Source organism: Macaca thibetana, chromosome 2, assembly GCF_024542745.1.
Source record: "Macaca thibetana thibetana isolate TM-01 chromosome 2, ASM2454274v1, whole genome shotgun sequence".
NCBI lineage: Eukaryota > Metazoa > Chordata > Mammalia > Primates > Cercopithecidae > Macaca > Macaca thibetana.
The window spans coordinates 139,998,768-140,017,181 of NC_065579.1; the positions used below are offsets into that span (position 1 = coordinate 139,998,768).

At 49.5% G+C, this 18,414-nt stretch overlaps 2 protein-coding genes across 10 annotated transcripts in view; both read right to left on the reverse strand.

The window, feature by feature from the left end:
* The window catches only part of SEC13 (SEC13 homolog, nuclear pore and COPII coat complex component), a 534,021-nt gene that overhangs the window by 53,013 nt on the left and 462,594 nt on the right, over positions 1 to 18,414 (reverse strand). The window lies entirely within an intron of this gene.
* The window catches only part of ATP2B2 (ATPase plasma membrane Ca2+ transporting 2), a 189,041-nt gene that overhangs the window by 29,647 nt on the left and 140,980 nt on the right, over positions 1 to 18,414 (reverse strand). For all 9 annotated transcript variants that reach the window (XM_050781438.1, XM_050781437.1, XM_050781435.1 and 6 more), the window contains 2 exons: positions 6,356 to 6,597; positions 5,166 to 5,400 (listed from right to left, as the gene is read on the reverse strand). In XM_050781438.1, coding sequence (XP_050637395.1) covers positions 5,166 to 5,400; positions 6,356 to 6,597 — 477 coding nt within the window. The remainder of the gene's footprint in view (positions 1 to 5,165; positions 5,401 to 6,355; positions 6,598 to 18,414) is intronic.

An 18,414-nucleotide genomic window follows, 5' to 3' on the forward strand; every position in this document is an offset into this window, starting at 1 on the left:
TTCTTTTTTCAGATAGCAGAGCATTACCCTGCATCAGACCTGTACTCTATTTGGAGGCAGGGTCTTTGGCACAGGCCTATACAAAAGGCTCTGGAAACACAGAAGGGGGTTTTGTACTGCTGAGTATACGTGCTACTGAAAGAGCACAGAGGGCACTGTTGCTTTAGAAGAAAGTGGGTGGGGAGGAGAAATCAAGGAGGACTTCCTGGAGGAGGGGATGTTTGAGCTGCCAACTGAGGCTCTGGTTCCTGGCATTGTGCCAGGGCTGAGGCTACACAGATGAACAGAGATTAGTCCTGGCCACAGAGCACTGTCCACTCTGCATTGGCAGAGAAGGCCTGAGGTATGAACGGGTCTGAGGGCCATGCTGCAGGTGATCTGGAGGGGCTGAGGCTGAGAGAAGATGTGGGTTAGGGACTGGAGACCATGAATTTGGAGAGGGGCAGAAGGTGCTGGACCAGGGATATGCTCCTTCAGGCACTGGGAACTGTGAGAAGTTCTGAGCCAAGAATGAGGCGATCAGTGCTGCGTTTTAGAAAGACTCTCACTTTCAAGACTGTCTCCCAGAGCCAAAATCAGCCATTGTCTGGGCCTCTCCAAGCAAGCTGGCTTCATGAGAAAAATGAGGCTAATTTTTACGGACCCTATACTTTCCTCTGTGCAGTGGAGAGAGGGCTTGGGGACCAAAGGATTGGGTTGGGTTTTGCTCTAGGGTCTCACATGAACCCTGGTTTCTTCATCTGTAAAATGGGTACAATAGTATCTACCCTTCAGCAAGGCTGGGGGAACTCTATGACAGGGCACAAACAGCCCACGCACAGGATGGGCACGTGCACAACCTTTTCAAGTCCCTTTTCTCTCATAAATGCAGCAGGGCGTTCACGAGGCCCCAGCCACTCCGCATCCCTTCCTGCCTTCTTGCCCTGCTCATGCTGTCCCCTCTGCCTGGAATGCCCTCCCTCCCTTAGCCTCTATGTGTCAAGTCTGTCCCATCTTATAAGTGAAATGCTCTCTATTCATGAAGCCATTCCTGATTCCTGCAACCCAACGGGATGTTTTCTTAAGCCGCTCTCAGGACTCAGTTTTGTTGCTCACTCATTCACTTATTGGACAAACAGCTCTGGAGCATCTAACTGCTCTGGACACTGAGGATCCGGAGATGTTTAAGACTCAAACCCCAGAGGCATCGATCCAGTTGAAATACGCTTCCCACATCAATAAAATTACTGTGAAATTAAAAATAAATAAATAAGTTTGGGAAAACATGACTTCTGTCGCTAAAATTATCCTAGATATTTCTCACTGAGGAAAAGCAGCCAGGAAATGGGTGCTTCCTGTTTTCATTAAATAAAAGCTTTTAAACATCTGTTGTTTCTGTGACAGCAGTTGTCTGTGACTCCGAGGGCTTCAAACACCCCCGGATAACCCGGCAAATCCCAGACCGCTGCTCTCCTGATGGCTTTATCGGCACTGACTTCAATCAACCTTGGAAAATGTACCCACTATATGGGCCGACAGTGGGGTGCTTTGGCAAAGGTGTTTTGATCTGTTCTAGCCTTTGGTCTTCTCGTGAGAGGAAGGCAATGTGGAGATTCAACCCCTTGACAGCCAGGGAAACTGAGTGAGGCAGAGACTGTTTTCTTGCAGTTGCAAAATGAATCTTAGTGTGTCTGCAGGGCCCTAGAGATGGTCCAGGCTGAGGTTTTCCCTCTGGCTGAGCCTCCTAGGCTGGAGGCACCAGGAAGGGCGTTCACCTGTGAGATTTACAGAGGGTGACAAAGAATTCTGTATAAACGGATGAGTCCAGGAGGACAGAGCCCTGGGGAGCTTGACAAAAACACCGTCACCATAGGCACACACGTTCCCTGAAGGTCACCCCTAAAAACTGGGGATAGTGGTTGCCTCTGAGGTGGGAACCAAGGAGCTAGAGGGGGCAGGAATGACCTACCTAAAAAACAAACAAATAAACAAATAAACAAAACCATACCCACCCGTCTCCTTGGGTCCTGCATCCATCCCGCCCCACTCAGAGATGCTGAATCAACTCTGAGCTTTTATGCTTGCAAGTGGTGTCACCTGTAACCCTACTGTGTCCCTCACTGTGATTGTTGGACAGTCTGATTCTCTCAGTTTTCAGGTGGGGAAACTGAGGCCATCTGTGAGGGAGTGGCAGGGGCAGAATTAGAACCCATGTCCCTTGAGTCTGCTGTGTCACTTGAGTAGGTTACCGCTGTGAAACGGTTTATGACACCTATACAGACATCCCAGGGGTGAGACAACAGGAGAAAGGGTGGCCCATGTGGATGCCTTGACTGAAGGAAGTGGGGGAAGATGGGAGGGTAAGTCTTCCAGTCAACTCTTTCTCTCTCTGGGGACGTCAGAGCTTGGGAGGGACCCAAGGGGCACCTGGGCTAACTTCCCATTTCATAGATGAGAACACTGAGGCTCACAGAGGGAAGTGGCTTGTTAGTGGCAAAGTTGGGGGTTGGGGGTTGGCTCCAGGCCCCCCTTTCCCAGAGTCTGTGCCTGCAGCCAGCTTCTCTGGATGACCATGCTGTCAACAGAAAATGCCAGGGACCCAGCTCTGCCCCTTCAGGCCCTGGGCATGGGGAGCTCTCATCCCTGTCCTCATCTGCTCATCCTCTTAACTTAGAACTTCCTCCTCTCTTCTCCTCTCCTCTCCTCTCCTCTCCTCTCCTCTCCTCTCCTCTCCTCTCCTCTCTCCTCTCCTCTCCTTTCCTTTCTTTGTGTGTGTGTGTGTGTGTGGCAACCAGGCAAAGGCCCTGAGGCAGGGAGGCAGAAAACCTGTTCTAATCTGGGTTCACTCAGCCACTTTGGGCACATCACTGTCCCCCTCTGGGCCTCGGTGTTTTCTTCTGGAAATTGGGGTTTGTGGGGGAAGGTGTTTGGACTAGATCAGCCACTCAAACCTCAAGTCATGCCCTGTGAGAGTCGTGAAATTTGTTTAGTGGGTGGTGACCAAAATTTTAAAAAGAAACAAATAAATAGAAGAATGGAAAATAGTTAAGTGCATCCCATTATTTTGTGAAATTCTTGCTTTGGTGAAGTGTGTGTGTTTACTGAGTCATGACATAAAATACATTTCTTATTGTGCGTCATGGTCAGATAACAGTTGAGACCTGCTGGTGTCTTCCATTCATCTAAGGGATGTTTCCAAGGCAGAGTGGTGAGCCAGGAACTCTGGGAGTGACCGGGAAGGGGGAGGTTGTGGGATTGGGAAGGACAGGGGTGTGGGCAGGCCAGCCTCAAGTGCTGTGCAAGGATGAAGAGTTTTCAGTAACGAGATAACATATCACAGTGAAGCCTGGACTCATTAGTGACTGATAATGAGGAGGTGTCCCACAGGGAGGCTGATAAATGGCCTGTCTGTCCATGGAGAGAGAGGTTTGCAGGAAAGCACGTGTGGGCTCCACTGTCAAGCTCCAGGGACATTAATTGTCTTTGCTGTTTTAGGATCTTGATAGGAGTGAGGAAGCCACAATGACACCCCCAACTCATTCATTCCACAAACACTCATTGAACACCTTTGGTAGGCTAGACTGTGTGTCTAGGGCTGTTACGTGTCCCTGGATCTAGGGTAATGAAATCTACTGGAGAGGGCATGAAGGAAGGGGACCCACATATGTAGCCCACCTATCTTGTGCCAGATGCTCTGCCTGTTGCTCGTAGATACATGATCTGAGCCTTCATGATATCCCAGAGGGGGTGTGTGTGATACTATTATTATCCCCAGTATGCAGATGAGGCTCAGAGAGGTTATGTAACTGGTTCAACGTCACACAGCCAGCTGTGCTGGCACTCAGGATCACAGATCTGTCTGATGTCTGAGCTCACACTTTGAACCCTCTCCCTGCTGCCTAAAATGTGAAAGTCCATGCCTGTGACCTCCTAGTTTCATTTTTTTTGGAAAGCAGAATCTTATAACATCAGGGCCAGGAACTTGGAGGGCATCTTATCTATCCCTTTTACCTTAAAGAAAGGGAAGCTGAGGCTCAGAGAGGAGTAGGGAATGGCCAGAGACCCCCAAAGAACAGTGTCAGGGTAGGTCCATTAAGGAGTGGAGGAGGTGGGTCCTCAAAGCATCAGCACCAAATCTTACAGCAGAGGCCAATCGACCCGGCCAGGGCCTGGCCAGGGCGTCCGGTCTGGACCCAACAGTTGAGTGAGTCCTGGGAGGATGGGGAAGCAAGCCCCTCCTGCACCCTGCCTCATGCCCGGGGTGCTCCCCTGGGGCCTGGCAGTGTGAGCTGACTCACTCTGCCCACCCATGCAGCGTTTTGGAGATTCAGGACAGCTTCCTCTGCTCCCCACAGCCTTTCTTCAGCCTGGGCAGCCTCACAGACCACACACATCTCATCTTCCCCTGACCCTGGCAGCTCTAGCACTGAGTTCTTGGCCTTCCCCTCCAGGTGCAGATTCAGCTGAAGGAGACTGAAGACCTACTGTGTGCTGAGCACCCCACTAGGTGTACTGATAGGCATCACCTCCCTCGATCCTTGTGAAGTGGGCCTGTCAGCCCCCTTCCCTTCTGCTTGAGAATGTGACCTGCAGTTAATGTTCTAGCTCTGTTCCCCTGGAAACCTGATAAAGGTAGACTCTCCGCTGTGTTCCTAGGCCAGCTTGCTAGGGTAAACTGGCTGGTAAACTGCATCTGCACTGCGAGAAACTATAAATACTGACAGGGACACCACACTTCGGGTTCTCCTGAGTGCAATGACCCTTGCTATTGGGCGTGTCCTTTGTAGGGACCCTGGAATCCATGTTTGTGGATTTGTTACAGGAGATCCTGGCTCCTGCAGGGCAAGAGGTTTCTAAGGCAGGGCAGCCCCTACACTTGTCCCTTGGGGGACCAGAGGGAAGAGCTCATGGTGGCTGGGTGGACAGCTCGAGGACTGCCCCCATGGCAGAGCAACACCTGCTGGCAACCTGTGGGTTCTGTGTCCTTCTAGGCTGACCCATGCCATGTGTGGTCTACACTGTTTCTCATGGGCGATCCTCTTATGAGGATCAGGGGAAGGAGATCCCCATGGGCATTGTGTGGAAACTGAGACTCAAAGAGGTGAAGTGACTTATTTCAGGTCACCCAGGTGGCTGGCCTCCCAGCCTCATCCCCTTTCCCTGAGCTTGCTGGCCCTGGGGCCTACCTCCGGCCGCACGGGGTCCTCGATGCCCACCACGCAGATGCAGGTGAGTTCGTTGAGGATGTCATTCTCATTGTCCCAGTCCGGCTCGGGGCTGCTGGGGAAGTCGCGGTAGGCCACGCAGATAGTGCGGAGCCCATCGCAAGCCATGGGCTCAATCACCTTCTTTACCATCTCGTCCCGGTCGCGGGGCCGGAAGACACGGGGCTCTCCCGCCCCATTGAGGATTTTGCAGCACCTGGGGGAGGATGGAAGGGAGATGGGGAGCCCAAGGAATGCTCCTTCTGAACGGCTCAGGGACCACCTCCCCACCCTTGTGATGCTCAGCTGGCTGTGGCTGGTCATCCAGTGCCCATCTAGTCCATGCCCCAGGCAGGGTGAAATCAGGCGTCCTTCCTGCAATTTTTGCCCAGGTCACTCAGCAAGCGGAGCCCCACTTTGATGTATTATATACTCACAAGATTCATCTGAAATAACACTCCCACAGCTGAGGTGGTTTACAAAGCACATAAAACCCAGGCTAGTAGTTCTTGACCCTGCCTGCACATTAGAATTGCCTGGGGGAGCCTTTAATAAATATCCATGTGTGAGCCTTGCCCCAGAGGTTCCAGTTCAATTTGTCTGGGGTGAATCCAGGAATCATTTTTTTTTAAATACTCCTCAGAGTGATTCCAATGTGTAGCCAGGGTTGAGAACCACTGGGGGCTAGAACAATCCTCTCAATGTACAAGTGGGGAAACTGAGGGCAGAGAGGGGAAGGGATTTGCTTAGTTCACCAGGCTTATTTCCAGCACTCCTCTGGAGTCAGAGAAGTGTGGCTAATAATGAAAATAGCTACCATCAACCGGTTCTATGCTAAAGGAAGTGAAATAAGAGAGATCTAAGTGTGATAACGGGTAGAACTTTCTGATGAACCAGTGGCTTAGGGAGGAGAAGGGGGAGGACTCTGGCTATAGAAATGTTTAAGAGGATATAGTGGAAGACACAGTGGCCAAGGGGCATGAAAGTGAAGATGAATCTTCCTGGATGGCCTTGGGCAGGGCCCTCTGTGGCTCTGGGTGCTAGATGGCCACTCTAGCCCAGCAGGCTGCTGAGCCTGGCCTGGATGGCGGCCAGTGCCGTATGACCCTGACATCCCCAGCTCCCTGCACCAGGGCACAGCCCTCAGCCCCGGCGCCCTGCCCAGCGCTTACTTCTTGAGCACGATCTCAGAAGCCCCCTTGCTGTACATGCGGAAGCTCTCGTCGGGCAGCTTGATGACAGTGCTCATGGACTTGCGCACGGAGTTGAAGGTGTACACTTTGTATAGCTTCTCCTCTGGCATCTGGCTGCGCACGGGCTCGTAGTCCTGCTTCAGGTCCAGCACGAAGCCCAGCAGGCCGCACTCCGTCTTGTTGCCCACCTGCCGAGGCAGGGCACCCTCCTTCTCTGGGGGCTGCGGAGAGAGGCAGGAGCGGCTGGCACCTGGTGGGGCCTGTGTCAGGGGAGCCCCTGCCCTGGCTGCCACTGAGGCTCTGGGACTGCCACCAGGTGGTCTCTGGGCTGGGGGCTGAGCCCTCAGGGAACCCTTGGCCCATCCCCTGCACCCTCAGGGTTCTGCATCCCAGGTCCAGTCCTGGCTCCGGGTGAAAGGAGTGAAGCAAGATCAGCTTTTAAAAAAATTATGAATTATTTCAAACATGAGAAAGAGAACGATGTAACAAAGTTATGTGCCTAGCATCCAGCTTTGTAGCATCTTAACATTATGCCACACTTTCCTCAGATTTTTCTTTTTTAAGAAGTAAAACATTATAGACAAAGCTGATTCCCCTCTGCAAACCTCTTTCCATATGCATAATTCACTCTGTGTCCTAGAAACAACTTCTGTCTTAAATTTGGCATTAATCATTACCCTGTGTGTATTTAACTGTTAATTCTGAGATAATTGTAATTCACATGCAATAAGAAACAATACAGAGAGATGCCGTATACCCTTCATCCAGTTTCCCCCAATGTTATCACTGTAGTATTAACACAAGTACCACAACTGAGATGGCGATGGAAGCCGACCTTGTTGAGATTTCACCGGCTTTACATGTGCTTGTGTGTGTGTGTGCATGTGCATTTTCTATGCAATGGCACCACGTGTGGGTTAATGTGGCCATCACCACTGTCAAGATTCAGGACAGTTCATCATAAGGGTCCTTGTACTACCCTTTTTTTAAAGCTATCACCTCTCTCTCCCCCTACTCCCTGGCCATGGCAACCACTAATCTGTTTCCCGTTTCCATGCTTTCATCATTTTCAGCCTGCTATGTAAATGGAACCATACAGTCTGTAACTTTCGGAGCTTGGCTTCTTTGCTCAGCAGAATCCCCCTGAGATATAGGCAAGCTGCTGCATGTGCTGATAAGCTGTTCCTTTTGATTGGTAAGTGGTATTTCACAGGATGGACAGACTGTCCCTTGTGATTTCAATCAGGTTGAACCAATGGAAACTGCTATTTTTGAATGTCAAAAATGGTCAAATATGGGCAAGTTCATGCAGTTTAACCTCATGAGACTCCTGACCTCAAGTAATCCGCCTGCCTCGGCCTCCCAAAGTGCTAGGATTACAGGTGTAAGCCACCACACCTGGCTGTAACTGTACCTGGCTGTAACATTCTGTTTTTGAGATTCATTCATGTTTATGGCTCTAGTGTGTTCCTTTTTAACTGCTCTATAGATGCCATGATATGAATACGCTGCAAATACTTATCCCTTCCTTGAGTCCCTCCCTCACTTCCCTCTCCCCTTCACACATTAGACACACAGTCTTTGGCACCTGCTTCATGCTGGCCCTGTGCCCGCCTCAGGGCTGTGTGAACACCATTAGCTCCTGTCCTGGAGACTCCCAGAACACCAGCTGCATCTCCCCAGCACCTGTCACTTCCTCGCACGGCTGCCTGAACACAGGCTGTTTCATGCCTCTGTACCTTCACCTCTGCTGCTCCTCCCGGGTGGGTCCCTCTCCCTCCCCTGCCAGGCAAACTTCCTCTTGTCCTTTAAGGACCAGCTCAAATATCTCCTTGTTTTTGAAAACTGCCATGTGGGTCTTTCTTCCCCTGTGTAAACAAGATGCATTCTATTTCTCTCTGGGTTCTCAGGGTCAGTGCAAAGCTCATCACACAGCAGGTGCTTATTAACTGTTCACTAGATGGTTTAATACAGACCAGAGTGGTGGGGAAGACAGGTTAATGGTAAGGATGAGATGCCTCCATATGGGCACTGATGTGGGATTCACAAGAGGCTGCAAAAGTGCAGATTTGCAGGTGGCTCCCATGTGCACCCCCCGACCCCAATGCACACACCCACTCATGCCACTTAATAGCATTCATACGGGCGACTCAGGTGGAGGTGGCTTCAGGGGTGGTGAAAGACACCAGAGATAGACCCTAGAGAAATTCTGAAGATGAAATAGCTATGAACATGCCTGTATCCCCCTGAAGTACCAGATGAACCTCTCACAAGGAGCCCTCTGCATCCTCGTCCTCAGTCTCCCTCATATTACCCAAAAGAGCAGCCCGGATAGGAAGAAGGTGGACTCAGGAAGATGTCAGCATGACTGGCTGTGCAGAGACAGGGTGGACCTTCTGTCAGCAACTGGACATATCCCTGGGCTATTCTCCCCTCTTCTGCAGCTAGGGCTCGGGCCCAAAGAGCAGACCCGATTCACATGGGGGGAATACAGGCATCGACATGCAGTGGTCCTGAGACCTGGGGATGCATAGGAAATAAAAAAGAGCCTTTGAACCTAAACGAGGTCCTCAGTTTCCCCATCTGTAAGATGCAGAGGCTGGAGCACATGCTTTCTAGCTCAGGGAAATATCAACCCTCTCCTTAAAGTGGATGTGGTGAGGGAGGGTAGAGTGAGGAAGAACTGCAGATCCCTCAGTGGATGGTACGGCAGCGGTGGATAGGGAGCAAGGCTCAGAGCACCTTCCCGGCTCCCATGGCCAGATTGACCTGAGGCATCCTGTGCCTTGGAAAATGCCCCACCCCCAGGCTCTTTGATAGGTTTTACTAAGAAGCAGAGGAATATTTGACACAACTTCCCATGTCTGAAGTTTCGGAAAATAAGTTCTAAGATCTTCCCTCTCTCTGCAGTATGCTGTTATTGTGTGCTATCTCTCTCTCTCTCTCTCTCTTTCTCTCTCTCTCTCTCTCTCACACACACACACACACACATATATATATATTTGCAATTTTATAATTAACTTTCTGTTGATTTCCAGAGTTTTATGTATTTTCCATAACAATTTTTTCTCCCTCTACTAATGAAAGAAAATGACGACACAGAGGACTTAAATAAAAATGCCTAATTACTTATTTGCCCAAGAGAGCCGAGCAGTCATGCCTGCAAAACACCCAGCATTTTATTACCCTCTGTGAAATATTTTAATTTTCCTCTAAAAGGATTTCAGACAATCCATGGTTGCAAATGGCAGAGCTGCCTCCTCCGTAATTCAATTTGTTTCCATGAACTTGAGCTCTGAAATCGCCTACATGCATTACTAAGAATCAGGGACCCTCCCCTCTTCTTCTTTGGCTTTTTAAGATCCGGACAAACCCAAAAGTTTTGCTCCTGCTGCAGAATTTCCATGAGCCTTTTTATCTCCAGGGCTCCAACTCTGTAAGGGAGTTAAGGCATTGGTATTGTTCCTGTTTTGAGGGACAGAGAACAGGCTCTGGGGAGAAAAGGGACTTGCTCCTCGTCAGGGACCTGCAGAGGGTCAGGCCTGAGGCTGCTCCAAAACCCCTGATTCCAGTTCCAGCTTGGTCCAGTACATTTCTCTGCACGGTATGGGGCCCTTGGGGAATGCTGGGTGCAGCCATGGTCATAGTGCAGCCATGGTCATATCTTTGAGAGGACATTTCATGCTCTTGTTTTGGGATGCTGGGAAGTGAATGGAGCTAAGATCAATGAATGATGACTTGAAGAGCTGCAAGTTATAGATAACATTTGCAAAAATGGGATTCAGAAAAACCATAGCATGTATCACCCATTAGGATGGCTACGATTAAAAAAAGAAACAAACAAAAAATAATATTGGTGAGGATGTGGAGGAACAGGAACCCTTGTATACTACTGGTGGGAATCTAAAATGGTACAGCCACTATGGAAGACAGTATGGTAGTTCCTCAGAAAATTAAACATGAAATTACTATATGATCCAGAAAGTCTGATTCTGGGGAATATGCCTCAAATAATTTTAAACAGGTACTCAAAGAAATATTTGTTTACTCATGTTCAAAGCAGCATTAATCACAAAGTCTAAGAGTTGGACACAACCAACCTGTCCATCAACAGATGAATGGATAAACAAAATGTGATTTATCCATACATGGACTATTATTCAACCTTAAAAAGGAAGGAAATTCTGATACATGCTACTACCACATGAAGGAATCTTGAGGACATTATGCTAAGTGAAATAAACCAGTCACAAAGGGACAAAAACTGTATGACTCGACTTATATGAGCTACTGGAGCAGTCAGATTTATAGACAGAAAGTAGAATGGTGGGTGCCAGATGTGGGAGGAGAGGAGAATAGAAAGTTACCATTTAATGGGTACAGAGTTTTAGTTTTGCAACCTGAAAATAGTTCTGGAGATGAGCTGTACAACAATGTGAATGTACTTAATACTGCTATACACTTAAAAATGGCCAAGTTTGTAAATTTTATGGTATATATATTTTACGTAAATTTTTTTTTTTGAAACGGAGCCTTGCTCTGTCGCCCAGGCTGGAGTGCAGTGGCGCGATCTCGGCTCACTGCAAGCTCCGCCCCCCGGGTTCACACCATTCTCCTGCCTCAGCCTCCCGTGTAGCTGGGACTACAGGTGCCCGCCACTACGCCCGGGTAATTTTTTTTTTGTATTTGTAGTAGAGACGGGGTTTCACTGTGTTAGCCAGGATGGTCTCGATCTCCTGACCTCGTGATCCACCCGTCTCGGCCTCCCAAAGTACTGGGATTACAGGCGTGAGCCACCGCGCCCGGCCTACACACATTTTTGAAATAAAAAAAGAGCTTAAAAGGCTCCCAAACAGGCCGGGTGTGGTGGCTCACACCTGTAATCCCAGCACTTTGGGAAACTGAGGTGGGCGGATCACGTGAGGTTGGGAATTTGAGACCAGTCTGGCCAACATGTCAAAACCCCGTCTCTACTAAAAATACAAAAATTAGCCAGGAGTGGTGGCAGGCACCTGTAATCCCAGGTACTCGAGAAGCTGAGGCAGGAGAATCACACACACACCCGGGAGGCGGAGGTTGCAGTGAGCCGAAATTGTGCCACTGCACTCCAGCCTGGGCGTCAGAGCAGGACCCCATCTCGAAAAATAAAAATAGTAATTAAAAAAAAGCTCCTAAATGAACTCCATAGCATGGTAAACTGCAATAACTGCAATGTGATAATTTTTCTAAGAGGCCATTAGAAAACAACTTTATGCTAATTGGCTGTCTCTGGTGACCTAGCCAGCATCCTTTAAGGACAGGCATCAGCAATGACGTCTCCCCGATGCCTGGAGGCCCGACCTCAACAGCTGCAGCCATACCCGGTTCCCCAGATGCCTGCTCCACACTCACCACTCTACTGAGCTCTTCACATGCATCACCTAATCATAGGCTCACAGCTGCCTACGGGGCAGGGGCTGTTCTTCCTCCCATTTTACAGTCATGCACAACTGAGGCCAGGAGAGGTGAGGCTGCACGGCAAGGAAGGGTCTAGTTGGCTAGGAGCCGAAGCAGGGGGCCTGGGCCCTGAGCTCACAGAGCACCTCTCCCAGAAGCCTGCCTGTCTCCCTGGCAGAGACCACTGGCTCAGTCACCAGGGCAGGGCAGTTTGCCTCATTTGTGCCCACATCTCCACCCCACCAGTGCCATGGGCCGCCAGTGAACATTTGTCCAGTGAATCAATTAATAATTTTGTGTTTGTGTGTGGGGTGCTGCCAACAGGATGCCAGGTGACATGAAATTTTGGCAGAACTTGGTTCCCAGAATCATCCTCTAAAGGCCTGGCTTTTGAGGAGAGTGAGGTGGCTGCACAAGGCCAGTGAGCCCTGGGGTCTTCCCCAGAGGCGGGGAGGGCAGGAGGTGGGTGCGGGTTTCTGGGACTACAGAAGCCCCCTGGAATGCAGAGGCGCTGCACTCTAGGAGAGTAGACTCCCAGGAGCCTCCCCCAGCTCATCAGTGCAGAGTGTGTGTGTGTGTGTGTGATGCATGGGGTGTGTGTCTGTGGTGTGTGTATATGTGTAGTGTACTTGGTATGTGTGTGGTGTGTGTGTGTATATGATGTGTTTGGTCTGTGTGTGTGGTGCATGGTGTGTGTTGTGTGTGTGGCATGTATGTTGTGCACTGTATGTGTATGGTATGTACTGTGCATAGTGTGTGTTATATGTGCTGCTGTGTGTGTGTTGTATGTGCATAGTAGGTGGTGTACGTGTGTTGTGTGTTTGATGTGTGTGATATGTGGTGTATATGTGTTGTGTAGTGTGTGTGATGAGTGGTGTGTATGGTGTATGTTGTATGCATGTGGTGAGTGTTGTGTGTTTGTGTGTGATGAGTGGTGTGTGGTGTGTGTTGTATGTGCATGGGTATGTGTGGTCTGCGTGTTGTATGTGTGGTGAGTGGTATGTGTGATGTGTGTGTGATGTGTACTGTGTGTGGTGAGTGGTGTGTGTATGTTGTGTGTGGTGTGTTGTATGTGGTTTTTGTGTATGGTAATGTGGTATATGTGTGTTGTGTGTGATGAGGGGTGTATGTATTTTGTGCATGTAGTGTGTGTTGTTATGTGCATGGTAGGTGGTGTATGTGTGTTTTGTGTGTGATGAGTGATGTGTTTCATGAGTGGTGTATGTGTGCTGTGTGTGTTGTATGTGTGGTGTGTGTGATGTGTGGTGTGTGTGGTGAGTGTTGTGTGTGTGTTGTGTTATATGTGTGGTGTATGTGGTGTGTGTAGTGAGTGGTGTGTGTGGTGTATGTTGTATGTGCATGGTAGGTGGTGTATGCATGTGGTGTGCTGTATGTGTTAAATGTGTGGTGAATGTTGTGTGTGTGTTCTATGTGTGGTTTGTATGATGAGTGGTGTGTGTTTTGTGTACATGGTGTGTGTTGTATATGTGTGGTAGGTGGTGTGTGTGTGTGGTGTGTGTGTTGTATTGTGTGGTAGGTGGTATATGTGTGTTGTGTGTCTGTGTGATGTGTGTGTTGTGTGTGTGGTAGGTGGTATGTGTGTTGTGTGTTTGCATGATGTGTGTGGTGAGTGGTGTGTTTTGTGTTGTATGTGCATGATGGGTGGTGTACGTGTGGCATGTGTGATGAGTAGTGTGTTTTGTGTATGTGGTGTGTGTTGTATGTGGTAGGTGTTGTATGTGTGTGTTTTGTGTTGAATGTGTGTGGTAGGTGGTGTGTGTTGTGTGTTTGCATGATGTGTGTGGTGAGTGGTGTTGTGTGTTGTATGTGCATGATGGGTGGTGTATGTGTGGTATGTGTGATGTGTGTGTGATGAGTAGTGTGTTTTGTGTACGTGGTGTGTGTTGTATGTGTGTGGTAGGGTGTTGTGTGTGTGTTGTGTGTTGTATGTGTGTGGCAGGTGGTGTATGTGTGTTGTGTGTTCGTGTGTGTTGTGATGTGTGAGTTATGTGTGTTGTGTGTGTGTGGTAGGTGGTGTATGTGTGTTGTGTGTTTGCGTGGTGTGTATGGTGAGTGGTGTGTGTTGTGTGCTGTATGTGCATGATGGGTGGTGTATGTGTGGTGTGTGTGGTGTGTGTGTATGTGTCACTGTGTGCGTATCAGGGTGAAGGGACTAACAGCTCTGTTAAAAACTGGAATTCCCCATCTGGAGTGATTTCCTTTAAACTCTTCTTCCAGAGACGGTGTTCACAAAAACAACCAAAAGCAATACCCTTGTTGAATTCAACACCCAGGTCCCTGCTGTTTCGTATACCCCATGGCCCATCTCCCCACCTCAGTGCCCTGCTAAGTCCCTTCTAGCATCTTCCACGCCTTCTGACCCTATTGGCTTGGCCCGAGCCCAGTCTCGGGGCGTGGCCTGGCTCAGGGGGACTTTGAGGCTCACAGGAATATTAGATTGAGCCCTGGGTTTGGTCCCAGGAAATCTGAATTCAAGGGCTGTCTCTGCTTCCCCTCTTCCCCTTTCTCCTCGGCCCTCCCTACTATCTGCTAGGTTTTAAGATTTATGGGAAATACAACACAGACAACCCTCCTCCCTTCTGGGGTTATTGGCCTTGTGGCTACCTCTGTGTAGAATGGGGTGTCCTGGGGACCTGGGGCTTCACCAGGCGAAGCTTGGCTTATCTACTCAGGAAAACCATCCTGCAGGGGGAAGCCTTCCTTCAGAACCACTTCAGGGGCTCCAGGGAGATTTGTTTTTCTCTCAATAGCTTATGTTTCAGAAATATGCCATAAACTTCTAACAGTTCAGCTCCACAAGTGCCCATCAGTTTAATAGTTCAAATGTCAATTGTAGTGTCAATCTCTTCTAAAAGAGGTCTAGTGAAGTAGAAAATTTAAGTCCGCTCGGGTGGTTTCAGTACACGGAATAGACTTGGGCAGAACACGGGAATGTTTTCCCAAGGAAGCGTGGTGCCTCCAGAGTCGGAGGAAAGAGCTATTTCCATCTGAAAGCTCAGCTGTGGCTAGGAGGAGCTGCAGGGTGGCTAGAGCTGCTAGTGGAAGTCTTGACGTACAAAGCACTGGAGACCACAAAGGGAATCTGAGGGTGTGCTAGGGTTTCTGAGGCAGGGAAGCAATTTCTGACTAAAAGATGATTCACGCAGCTTCCCTCCGAGGGCAAGTTTAGTTCCTGATGATTAGAAATAAGAATGGAGGCCGGGCGCGGTGGCTCAAGCCTGTAATCCCAGCACTTTGGGAGGCCGAGGCGGGCGGATCACGAGGTCAGGAGCTCGAGACCATCCTGGCTAACGTGGTGAAACCCCGTTTCTACTAAAAAAAAAAAAAAAAAATTAGCCGGGCGTGGTGGTGCATGCCTGTAGTCCCAGCTACTCGGGAGGTTGAGGCAGGAGAATGGCGTGAACCCGGGAGGCGGAGCTTGCAGTGAGCCGAGATTGCGCCATTGCACTCCAGGCTGGGTGACAGAGCAAAACTCCGTCTCAAAAAAAAAAAAAAAAAAAAAAAAAAAAAGAAAAAAGAAAAAAGAAATAAGAATGGAAAGAAAAAAGGCTCTGCCATTCTCAGAAAGGATGGGATACAGGATGGGGCTGGGCCCCTGAGAGGCCTCCCAGCCTGCAGCCTCAGCCCTCCCACCACCCTCCACCTGTGCCTGGGGTGGTTCTTCTGAACGCTGGGAGGAGAAAGCCCATTAGGGGCTTATTTGCTACCACTGGCTCCCCCCAGTTCTTGCAGCCTCACCTCTCATCATTCTGGCCCTGCAGAAATGCCCAGGCCACAAATCACCATGTTTCCTAAGTAAGCCACACATCTTAAGATCTCTCAGCCTCTGCAGGGTCGTGCCCCCTGCCTGGAATACTCTTGCCTCCTGCCTGCTTGGTGAATTCCTCCAGAATTCTCTGGGCCCAGCTCTGCCACTTGGTGGTGAGGAGCAACCCTGGCAGGTTCCCTTCTGTTTCTGCAGTGTGGTTTTCCTAGCTGCGAGATGGGAATGGTCCTGTTTGGCCAGCTGATCTGAAGGGGATATGAAGGGTCAGGAAAGACAGTGGCTGGCATGGCAAACTACAGAGGGGAAGGCTCAGAATGAGCAGCAGAGGGAAACAGAGTAATGGCTGCCATGGATAAGCGCCTGCCTGCTCTGTGTCAAGCACTGTGCGGGGCGCTGTACACACCTCCTCAGCTCATCTAAGCTTCACAACAGCCCTCGGACAAACAGCCTCAGGGCAGAGGTGTAGCTCTGCCCTGAGTGGCAGGGACCTGCCTGGGCTTGGGATTGTTACAGATCTAGGTTCCAATCCTGGCTTGGCCTCAGATCTGCTCGGGCACTCTCGGCATGTGCTTTAACTGCTCCAACTGCAGGGTCCTTATCTATGCATTGGGTGTGGTGTCACCTACTCTGTGGGCTGTCATACAAAGCAAGGTAGGGAAAGCACTCAGCATTGAGCCTAGCTAAGTAAATGTTAGCAACAATGATATGCTCGCTTTATAGACTGAAAAACAGAGACTCAGAGAGGTTAAGTAACTGGCTCAGGGTCACATAGGTGATGAGTGTTGCGGCTGGGATATGAACCATGGTCTGTTGGACTTTAGAGTCAAACCTCTTAACCATTGCTTCCCAAGCTAGGTATTGGAACACCTGGAACTTCACTAATCCATGGGGTGACTTGGGACAAATCCCTTCCCATTTCTCAGAGTAAACTGAGGGGGCTGAACTAGGTGGTCTCTATGGTTTGTGAATCTTGTAGACCTTGCAATCTATCCTTGCAAATACTCTTTTTTTTTCAGTAAAATGCATCAGCTAATTGGGAGGTCTATGGATCAATCATGCCTGGATGGCTGAGGGTAGTTGTGGAAGAGACCAGCACAACAAGCTGGAGGTAGTGAGAGAGCACTGGTATTGGCCATGGGACTGGATCCAAGGCCATCTCCTGCCTCTTGCTGCCACACAAGAACAAAAAAGTAGAAGGTAGAGACATCAGTCCTGCCTCAAGACTCCTATAAATTCATAGTCACCCATCCGCCCACTCACATATTCATCCATCCATCCGTCCATTCATTCATCCATCCATCTACTCATCCACCATTCCATTCCATCAAGCAATCAACACATCTACCCATCCCATCCATCCATCCATCCATCCATCCATCCATCCATCCACCCACCCACCAGCCAATACATCCATGCATCCACTCATCCATCCACCAACACATCCATCCATCCATTTACCAACCATCACATCCACCCATCCATCCACCTAACCACCATCCATCCATCCACCCACCCATTCACCCATCTATTCATCCACCCACCCATTCATGCATTCATCCATCAATCCATCCATCCGTCTACTCATTCATCCATCCACCCATCCATCTACCTACCCACCACTCATCCATTCATTACCCCTTCTCCCTACCTACCCCTCATCTCATTGATTACTCATCTACACATTTATTCACCAGTCCATTCACTTACATCACCCATCCAACCAGCACTTCCCAAAACTCTATCCGAGGGGGATGAGAGAAGACTCAGCTGTCTCCTGCTCTTAAAAAGCCCACAGCCTGGCATCAGACAGCCAGAAGACACAGAGGAACTGGCCTCCTTGTGGAGGGGGAAATACAGCGTATGGGAGCCCAGCCCTGCCCAGGGTCTTATTTTCCCAGTCCAGGCTCATTTCTCAATTAAAGCTGATGGGTAGTGAAGCTGGTGGACATTGCATGTCATTCCTGCTCTGTCTCCTCTTGTATGTTTTCAGAATGCCCTGCAATCTAGATTTCCTTCCTGGTTTGGAGGGTGGCCAGGTGTCTGACCTGAGCTGAGCAGCTCGAGCCTCTTCTCAGTCTTCATCTGAGCCTCGAAAGGGGAGCCCCTCAGAGGCCTTTTGCCCCATATGGCTTGCAGGCCCTGGCTGTGAATCTCACCCTCTGGACCCCAGACCTTTCTTCCCAAGCAGACCATAGACTAGAGGGCTGCAGGGTTGGTTTCTATGACCAGGAACCTAGTCTGGACATCTGACTCAACAGCTAGCTTTAGGGTATCCATGGGTTAGCTTTGCCGCTAATTGGCTGAATAGTTTTGGGCAATAGCCTTTCCTTCTCTAGTCCTGATGCCTCTGCTCTCTTTATTTGTTAACCTCTGCATTGCTACAAATGGAATCTCCTTTCAGTGGATGATTTTATTGCTGAATAACAACAATACTAGTCATACTGAGTGCTGTGTGCTAAGCACTTTCCATTAACTAACTCACTTTATCCTCACAACAATCCAAGATTCTCCCCCTCCCCTAGGAAACTGAGGCACTGAGAGGTTAAATAATTTGTTTATATTCATACAGCTGGTGAGGGATTTGAACGAAGGCAGTCTGGCTCCAGAGTCCAAGTTTTAACCACTACCCAGTCACACAGAGGCTCTGCTGTCCTTCCCACATCGATGGCTGTCAGCGCCCAGCAAAAAGAATAATGTGGCCAGGGAACTTACAAGAAAGATCCAGAAAGACAGGTGCAGGTATCCTTTGATGCCAGGGTTCCAGATACAGAGGGGACTCTGGGAGGTAAGGGACCTGGCCTGGGTTACAAACCAA